The sequence below is a fragment of the Ostrea edulis genome, chromosome 9 (assembly GCF_947568905.1).
Source record: "Ostrea edulis chromosome 9, xbOstEdul1.1, whole genome shotgun sequence".
In the NCBI taxonomy this organism is placed as follows: Eukaryota; Metazoa; Mollusca; class Bivalvia; order Ostreida; family Ostreidae; genus Ostrea; species Ostrea edulis.
The window spans coordinates 7,464,138-7,475,071 of NC_079172.1; the positions used below are offsets into that span (position 1 = coordinate 7,464,138).

Genomic DNA, 10,934 nt, shown 5'->3' on the forward strand with positions numbered 1-10,934 from the left:
CTGGTACTGCAGACTGCAATGACTTACAATCTTTTTCTATCCACCACTCTTTTCACCCTTACTGCTCTCTGTTCACTATAGATTTTACAAACCACTGAAATAAACAAAATACATATATTAAACATAATGTACGAGTATACATGTACTTTAAAAAGCGGAAATATTTGCATGGGTTTTATTTTTGCAATGTGATTATAGTATAGATCACAAAAGTAAAACCATTGTGAAGTAACAAAGTATTTGAGGTATAACTCTATCTAAAGGTAATTTTATACGAGATACAGGAGGTAATTTAAACCATCATGAAATATCTAAAAATGATGAAAATCAAATATCATGAAATTATAACCCTGTAAAATTAAAGCCCTAACAGTATTATGATTTCAATTTCAATATTCATATTTTAGACCCCCCCCCCCCCCCCTAAAAAAAAAACCCCATCAACAACAAAACAAAACCCCAAAGCAAAACAAAGCACAAACACTACATGTATTTATCAGCACACATCACAGTACAATTTATGATTCAATCCTTTCAATGAATGAAAGCTACCTTTTTACCCTCTGATGTTTCAGTTAATAATCTCATTAGTTGATTTTCAAACCTTTTAGGGTTAATTGGTGATTATAACAGTCTAAGAGTGAAATTAATCAAGTAAGAGAAATTATCGGAGTGTGAAAGTTTCCAAAAGAAGTTGACTTCCTAGGGTGTGTTTCACAAAAGTATTTATGACAAGATCAAAATGGTGTTTGCTTTTTTTTTATATTACCAATCATACCAATCTTCATTACTAAAAATACTTCAATTGTCTATTGGAGTAAAATATTATAGAAAATACTTATCTCCCCCCACAAAGCTGAATAGTATAGCTGTTTCGAGTGTATATACAAGCATGTACATGTATACCTATTTCAGCAGACTTCATATTCTTGTGGATTTTGTGAAATTGCAAGTGTGCTAACACACGATTACACTAAATTGTTTCTGATCTACACACACAAGTACATACACTAAATTGTTTCTGATCTACACATACAAGTACATACACTAAATCATGCTAAATTGTCTCTAATCTACACACACAAGTACATACACTAAATTATTTCTGATCTACACATACAAGTACATACACTAAATTGTTCCTGATCTACACACACAAGTACATACACTAAATTGTTTCTGATCTACACACATACAAGTACATACACTAAATTGTTTCTAATCTACACACACAAGTACATACACTAAATTGTTCCTGATCTACACACACAAGTACATACACTAAATTGTCCCTGATCTACACACACAACTACATACACTAAATTGTTCCTGATCTACACGCACACAAGTACATACACTAAATTGTTCCTGATCTACACACACAAGTACATACACTAAATTGTTCCTGATCAACACACACACAAGTACATACACTAAATTGTTTCTGATCTACACACACAAGTACATACACTAAATTGTTCCTGATCTACACACACAAGTACATACACTAAATTGTTTCTGATCTACACACACAAGTACATACACTAAAGTGTTTCTGATTTACACACACAATTTAATACACTAATACACTAAATTGTTTCTGATCTACACACATACAAGTACATACACTAAACTGTTTCTGATCTACACACACAAGTACATACACTAAATTGTTTCTGATCTACACACACAAGTACATACACTAAATTGTTTCTGATCTACACACACAAGTACATACACTAAATTGTTCCTGATCTACACACACAAGTACATACACTAAATTGTCCCTGATCTACACTCACAAGTACATACACTAAATTGTTCCTGATCTACACGCACACAAGTACATACATTAAATTGTTTCTAATCTACACACACAAGTACATACACTAAATTGTTCCTGATCTACACACACAAGTGCATACACTAAATTGCTTCTGATCTACACACATACAAGTACATACACTAAATTGTTCCTGATCTACACACACAAGTACATACACTAAATTGTCCAAGATCTACACACACAAGTACATACACTAAATTGTTTCTAATCTACACACACAAGTACATACACTAAATTGTCCCTGATCTACACACACAAGTACATACACTAAATTGTCCCTGATCTACACACACAAGTACATACACTAAATTGTTCCTGATCTACACGCACACAAGTACATACACTAAATTGTTCCTGATCTACACACACAAGTACATACACTAAATTGTTCCTGATCTACACACACAAGTACATACACTAAATTGTTTCTAATCTACACACACAAGTACATACACTAAATTGTTCCTGATCTACACACACAAGTATATACACTAAATTGTCCCTGATCTACACACACAAGTACATACACTAAATTGTTCCTGATCTACACGCACACAAGTACATACACTAAATTGTTTCTAATCTACACACACAAGTACACACGGTCCTACTAAACAGAGTATGCTAGAGTACTTTAGAGTACGCTGGTAAAATTTCATAATTTAATGCAATTTAACTGCTGTTTGTAGGTGTTCTTACTTTATTTTAACCTTATGAATATATATATGGAATATATTGTGTTTGTTTTCATTATATTTAGAAAATATTTTGAATTACAGTTTACATATTGATCCCAATCAAATTTAACTACACATGTATATAAAGTACCAGTGCATTACACTAAATTTCCAAAGATTATGCCTTAATCTTACTTTTAAAGTATTAAAAGTCTTTTTTAGTCAACTGAACAGTGAATTCCATGAAAATAAATCATTCAGTGGTATTTAGATTAACATAAAAATGAAATGATTACATCTATGAAGATGATTTCTTTGGTGATTGTCACTGTGGTTTTAAATCAACACTGGATGTGTTTTTACTGTGAATTTACAGTAAGTGTGAACGACTCAGCTTCTCAAGTTCATTCGAGGTCTCGGATAGTTGGTTTCAAAACAAATCTGTCAATGTTGACGCATCAAGGATAGAACAATCACTGCGATTGGACCAATATTTAAAGGGGCGGGAATAAAAATAATTTTAGTTGGTCACACGTGTCTTTACACTGGTGTGTCATTACATAATCTTTTAGCACGATGGAAGAGACTGCGAAAAGGGAAAACCAATACCAACTAAAACAATGACGTTGATTTTAAAATTACATGCCGAGAGTTTATTTTATGGTAAAATCAGTAAGAAATTAGGCGTCGCAAAGGCCACGTTATAAAATTGTCAACCATGGGAACTCTTGCACTGAAAATGTCGCCAACGAAGCTCACACCGGCAATGCTCACACCGGATGTACTTTTGATAATCGAGTATGAAATTAAAAAGAAATCAAGTGTATATTAATAGAGAAATCAGACAAAATTTATTAAGAAGAAATATTTGTACCCCTGACAATGTACCAAAGGTGTCTTTAATTTGTAGAACTGCGAGAAATTTTTAGGGAAATGACTTTCAAGAAACTGCAAAGAAAATCCAAGAGAAGCATATTTCGTCTGAACACAGGGACTCGTCACGAAATACTTGTCTTTTTAAAATTTGACATCGTCTATTCTATATTTACAAATAAATGTAAATATAGAATAGAGAGGGTCAATTCGTGACGAGCCCCTGTGGTCTGAACACGAACGAAGTGTTGAAAATTTCTTTGCTACTGATTTTATTGCAATTTAGGCCGAGTCAGTTATATATATATATATATATATATATATATATATAGAGAGAGAGAGAGAGAGAGAGAGAGAGAGAGAGACTCTTAACGCTTTATTGAAATATTTCGACCGGGTTACCGGTCTTCTTCAGTCGTGTTTTCGTGAAGAAGACCGGTAACACGGTCGAAATATTTCAACAAAGTGTTTAGAGTTTTTTCTGTATTTTACTTCCAAAAAAGAGACTTATATATATATATATATATATATATATATATATATATATATATTGACGAAGCGAGTGTCGCGTTCGTACAACGGGTAATCGCAATCATGGACATATCATAGGAACTTGAAATTTTATCAATAAAGTTAATAAAATGTACTTGATTGACCATAGCTCAAGGCTTGGTCAATCAAGTACATTTTATTAACTTTATTGATAAAATTTCAAACTCCTATGGACATACAGTTAGGGGTGGACCAGTGATATAGGTTCAAAGGTACGCCAGTATCGCAACATTAACAATCGACCTTTGCTGTGGTTTATTATGACGTTATAGAATGCTAACGAAATGCTGAATTTCTTTAATAATGTGTTACATGTACAGGAGAGGGGTGGTTTGGGGAATTTAGTTTTTGCTAGAATTCACAGAACTTGCCGTTGTTCATTCAATTAACAGTATCTAGCGATGGTTACTTCCGAATTTCTTACGAAAATGTGGGTATATATAACAGTAAAAGACATCAAAGCATGCCATGTGTTGAAAATAGATGTTTTCTCGAAGTAGAATATCTATTGATCTTATTACTTAATCTGACAAATTATTTTAGGGGCGAGATCAAATGTTCAATGTTAGAGAAAACTGAGTTCGCATAGTTCTCACCAAGACACCCCACCCCCCCCCCCCAATACAAAACTAAATATGAAGTATGTTGAAACTAATCGATTAACAAGTAAAACAAATGAAAGTGTACATTGAAACTATTAAACGTTTATTAAAATGTATTATTATGTGGTTTTAAAGTCAGTTGTCTTTTTTTCCCACTAACGTGTAATCGATGTCGGATGACAGAAACTTACGAGTTTTTACCCCCTCTTCCCCCTAACTATTTGAATTTAGAAATTTTTCCGACATGATCTTTTCCAATGCTTTGTAAGATTTCGAAAATATCCTCCGAGAGATTTATTTTAAAATAACGATATGGAAACTGCGAATGTGAAAGAGACAACAAAACAAAAGCATTGTTCTTAAACGGACAAAATCGCCTATAGAAACATGTACTGAAATTTCTGATCACTTAAAACTGACAAGTATCTACAGGAATTTAAGGGAGTAACCTTTCAATTTTTATTGGGATATAGAGGCAACTGCGGATCCTGCCTTTTCCCGCAGCATTTTCGATCCAGTCTTTTTCTTTTCTTTTCAATATTCAGCACTGTTTGAATTCTGGGATATTGCTATCCTGCCTTTTCTTTACATATCGGGGCTCGCCTTTTTCACCCTGTATTCCCCCTCCCATACCTATTGATACTGCGATGGATTATAAGTATAACACGGTTATTCCTGTTTAAAAGATAAAATTTATAAGGTATCTGATAAAAGTTATATCTTCTAAAGTTTACGAGATATCTTGTATCTTTTGTAAGACATCTTATATTTTTTTTCTTTATAAGATATCCCATCACTCTTATACATGCAGATATCTAGTATATATAAGATAAACTTTACAAGACATTTTATTAACGTAATCTCAAATCTCCGTTGTCAAATCAAAACCGATATTGAATCTCACGCTACGTACAGTGCAATTTACACTGAAATCAAATAGTGAAACTTACACTTGTTAAGCACGAGATAATATAATGCCAAATACTTGGGACCGCCTACCTATAATTTAACCGACCTATCAAAAGCGCTCTTTAAAATCACTCGGGGACTTTCCAAATGAACTATCTGAAGCACGTCATGTACTTGCCGATATGTCTCGTTCACACTTACTGTAAATCCACAGTAAAGGTCAACAATTATTCAATTCTAAATAACTATCAATCATACGTAAAATTAATTACTGATGCAATATGTCACATCACTTAATTCTTTCTCCAAACAAAATAGTAATAATCGGGATCGTGATGCCATAAATCGTCAATAACTTTAATGTAACATTTGTTTTCTGGTCAAAATATCGCTAAAAAGCAAATACTTTTGATAAATTTTGCAATATTATTTTATAATCATGTTCATTTAAGTGGTATACATACAAATAAACAATTAAATTGCATTAAATTATGAAATTTTACTAGCGTACTCTATAGTACTCTAACGTACTCTAGAGTACTCTGTTTAGTAAGACCCCAAGTACACATATAGGAATACCTTTAAGGTAATCTTCTACAAGTCTGATGACTGATGACCGGTGCTCCTTAACCTGAGGTTGAACTCTGGCATTTAAGTCTGTTAAAGATAAAAAACATTTCATCACCAACAAATAGTCCTGAAACTGATCAAAATAATACAAATTAGACATTAAAACTATTTATTCTATATATACATAGTGAATCAAAATTCAAATGGGGCATTCACATTTCTCTGTGTATGCAACTGAATGTGTATTTTGTAAAAATAAACCTGTTCTTGTTATAAACTTACTAAAGTTAGTAGTGTGGAACAAAATTCGTTAAAAGTAGCATTTAAAAGTAATAACATGACCACAGTCATTCCAGCTACAGTAAGGGGAAATAATCCACACTTTGAAGTGGAGTACATGTGATCACTAATACATGAGAAGGGAAACAACTCTTCATATTAAAACAGAGAGTCAAATCCCTTTTAGATTAATTTTACTTACATGTATTAGGTTTGCTACAGACTGTCTACAGAAAATTGTCAGGTTTTTAAGTCCATAGAAGGTGACGCGAAGCTGAGCTTTTTATGGACTTAAGGAACCCGACATTTTTCTGTAGACTGTCAGAAACAAACCTAAAACAAGTGTTTTCTTTTGTCCACGATCAGAAGATACATAGTTTACAATTTTATGAAATTCATATAATGATTAACAAAATTGACAAATTTAGTTTCATTTAAAGTTTTAACAGTTAACAAGTGATGGTAAATGCTACGTTCAACAAGTTCATCGATTTTGTTTTAAATGTTTTAAACCATCTAAATCATAACCTATTTTTAGGCAATAATAAAGTAAACATCAAAAAATTAAAAAGATGGTTCAGATGTCATGTTGCCATCTAAATTTTTCTAATCGTTACATAAGACATTTAGATGGCAATCACATGACACATTTTATTCCATGACTGGGCGTCAATCTAGTCCGAGACAAAGCTACGACTTACTCTTGATGAGAGCTACTGATTCCTGGCACATGTGTATCACTTTCTCAGCCTCTTCATCAATCTGGTCTCGTTCTGTATCCGTCATGCTGGATGTTTCTGCACTAAGGTGGCTACAATTATTTGGACATGTGTAAAACAAAAACTATAATTCTGTTTTTTGCATGACAATAGGCCTCAATGCTCAAATGCACAGCTCTTACATTGTGGCTCTTACATTGTGGCTCTAACGGGTGTAAGTTTGATAGACCTTGTACACACACTAATTGAAAATACATTTACATGTATATATAAATACATATTAAACAGTGGATATTGTATTAAACCCAAAGCCAAGCTCCACCCCCCCATTTTTTGCATAGATTTATAACATATGGACACTTTCACAGAATGTGTATGATTTTTTGCAAAGCAAAAACCCTTCATTTGAATGAATACAAATCCCTTGTACCTAAGGATGTCATGTGCCAAGTTTGGATGAAATTGATTCAGTGGTTATGAGAGAGGATTCAAAAACATCAAAAGAGAATCCAATTGAAAGATTTAATTTTCATTATCCGATTGAAGAAATTTTAAATCGACAGACATTAGTCTAGATTAACAAACTTTTAATCAGAAAAGCTCATTCAATTTTAACATTAGGCTCAGGTGATATAATGAATATTCATCAAATTTATTGCATTCAAATTATTTTTAAACATTCATATGCATGCATATCATACTTATGATTCATCTTTTTAGTTACATAAATATATATTTACTGCTGTCAACATACCGGTACTACATGACTTAGTACCTAGCATGAATTAACCTAGTTATTAAACATTACCTGCCAGTGCTGACATAAATTAACCTAGTTATTAAACATTACCTGCCAGTGCTGACATAAGCTTTCCTGTGTTCCATCAAGAAATCTTTCAACTTTGAAATACTACTGACCTAAAGGAGATAAAATCATTTAAATTACATAATCAGGTGTTGATATCAATCAATGACATGCATGTTATAAATCCTTCATCAAATTTGGACAACACTAAATACTGTAATTTCGGCTGAATATTTGGACTGACGCCTTCACCGAGGATTCAGTCCAAATATCCAGCTGAGTCATATCTCAACCGAGATTATATACTGCATCATTAGATACTCAAGCTTGATTTCAGAATCTTCCATGTTATCTAACAATGTTTGATAAAATAAAACTCCTTTTTTAAACACAAATTCACCCATCTTGTAGCAAGTAAAAGGGTACCATTGTCTAGATATAATCTATAAATTACTCTGTACAACTGGAATAAAAGTTGAGTTTGATCTGCCTTTCATCCCATTTACAATTGAAAAATTGTCTGAAATTGTTAAAAGTCAAAGGGTGAAATATATGTGCAGAATCAAGAAGTGGGTGTTGGTTGAGTGCCTTTCCTTGTAGTGTTATGGTATATGATTCTGTCCATATAAAAAACATGCTAGTATGTGAATAATTGCTATTGGGAATTTTGACGGTTCATTATCTCTCAATCAAAAATGAAGATCTCAATAGAGAATAAAATGTGACAAGTCCCTCCTCACAAACCCTGTATAGTTTCTGAATGCCTGTAAAAACCACAGGCACCTGAAGGGTGGATGGTGTGTACATAGATTTAATGTACATATTTATACCCCCACCCCCCCATTCCATCAAATGAATAAAAAATAAACATAGAACCAATAATTTATCCAAAATATCTGATTTCCCTGCTGATCACTTCCACAAATCATTCTGAATAGTCAGTTTCTACTTTTTGTAAGCCTTTGAGATGACCACTTGTGAGATACTATTAACAGGCTGTCCAGCACCCTTGGACAAAAAATAAGGGCAAATTTTAGGGGTAAAATTTTAAAAAATTAGGGCTAAAATTAGGAATTTTTAACCAAATTGCGGAAGTTTTAATTATTTAAAAGGACTTACCTTGTCAAATTTGACAATAAAGAAACTCACATGACACACAAATAAGATGTAAGTACAGGAAGGGCGTATTCCAGTTTTCCATGGTCTCAGCTATTATTGGCTATAACCTAAAATCTCAACTCTTTATCACAAAGTCACAACCAATAAACAAGCTTGACACATGGATCCACAGGTCAACTGCCTTTCACTGCATCAGCATTATCTGAATAAGAACTGCAATCTACGTTAATAACACACATTTTGTATGAATGCATTTTGATTTTTCAAGACTGATAAAAAAGTAGGAATTGACATGAAAAATAAGGGCTTTTTTTAGGATTTCCCCTTGAATTTTACATTTTTTTTTAGGAATTTTAGCAAAACTGAAAAAAATTAGGAATTTTTAGGAATTTTAGGGCCGCTGGACAGCCTGTATTAAAGCAATACAAGCTGTAACTGACGGCAAATAAATTGAAAAATAAAAGAACAAATATTTAATATATTTGTGATTGAATACATATAACTTTATAGAATCAGAGTGAATCTGAAGCAACAAACCCATCAAATCAGCAGAAAATATAGATTCATGAATCATTGTCATCCTGTCGGTAATTCCTGCCCGTAATCTCCGATGTGCATTGACCTCGAAGGTCACCAGTTCGGAAAAAAGCGAAAGAGAGGCACTGAGCACGTGTCAGATTTGTAAACAATTTAACGTGCCAGTTTTATAGAAAATTCACTATGAAAATTTTATTTGAATAGCACATTTGCGTTGTCATTATTTTCTTACATTTCTTGTCATTCATGAAACGTAATATTTTAAAACAAACGACACATGTAATTACTCACGTCAGCTTCCGTCTTTGTATATAACCTCGACCTCAGCGACCCGATTATATTCGGCAATCCTCGTTCCCATGTCCGTGTATACGACACAATGGCGGTCGATACAAAACGCTCATTGTAGGTGTGCTCTCTAACAATATTCCCTTGTTTATTTTGTTGAATTCAAATCTTGGGGATTATATTAGTTATACCGATAGGTATTATTTAGTACATAATTGGATAGTTGAAAAAATACCGTCAGTTACAGCTTGTATTGCTTTAATCATCTCAAGAGCTTACAAAAAGTAGAAACTGACCATTCAGAATAACTTATGGTGATCGACGGGGACATCACACATTTTGGATAATTTTTTTCTTCTATATTCATATAGGTAGAAGGGGGAGGGGATGTACATAAGATCTATACACCCCACCAAACTTCACAGCTGCCATTTGTAAAAACCACTCTCCTGTCTCTTTTTCTCCAACATCCTTAATTCTTCATACTACATGTGTCAACAAATGATGGTAGTCATTTAACAGATATGTAAGTAAGTAAGTAAATTTTATTTAAAGTCGGCACTGTGTGTATCATACATATATTATTATCAATCTCTGTGAGATTAGTTCGTACATATCATATGTACATGCAGGTACAGTGTATGTCATGTCAGAACTTACTACTTCTTTGCTTTTCCTTTCAAAATCTCCCTTGTGCTTTGATGATGGTAAAATATTAGTAAATGTTTGAGATTTATGTTGAACATCTCCAGTAAATTTCTTTCTCGATCGCAAAGCCTTTACTGTGGCTTTAAAAACATTCGTTACATCAGCCATATTCCCAACAACGTGTACACAATCCTAACACAAGAATTAGAACTGTTCCGAATGATGAAGAAATCGAAAGTGATAGTTGGAAAAATTCTAGTCAACTCGGTCCCTGGTGAATTCGGCACTTGGTTAATTCGGCACTTGTTTTATGAATACAAGAATACGATGTAATGTGTATACTGAACAATATGTGTGCAATATTCTAGATTTTTTTGGCATTATCATGTTATTTGATTCGCGAGAAAGTGTAAGAGTTATTTGCCCTTTAAATTTGGTTTATTCCGTTGAATTACTATAAAATGACGGAATAAACAGTATATGAAAGATGTGCGAATCAAATAACATGAT

General features: G+C 33.0%; 1 protein-coding gene across 2 annotated transcripts in view; it reads right to left on the reverse strand.

The window, feature by feature from the left end:
• LOC125657127 (syntaxin-18-like) overlaps positions 1-10,695 on the reverse strand; it is a 28,643-nt gene extending 17,948 nt beyond the window's left edge. For both annotated transcript variants that reach the window (XR_008798387.1, XM_056148410.1), the window contains exons 1-5: positions 10,437-10,695; positions 7,878-7,945; positions 7,010-7,119; positions 6,039-6,116; positions 28-94 (exon numbers count right to left, since the gene is read on the reverse strand). Coding sequence is in view for 1 of the 2 variants with exons in the window: in XM_056148410.1 (XP_056004385.1) it covers positions 28-94; positions 6,039-6,116; positions 7,010-7,119; positions 7,878-7,945; positions 10,437-10,592 (479 nt within the window). In the remaining variant the exon portion in view is untranslated. The remainder of the gene's footprint in view (positions 1-27; positions 95-6,038; positions 6,117-7,009; positions 7,120-7,877; positions 7,946-10,436) is intronic.
• Positions 10,696-10,934: the final 239 nt, after the last annotated feature.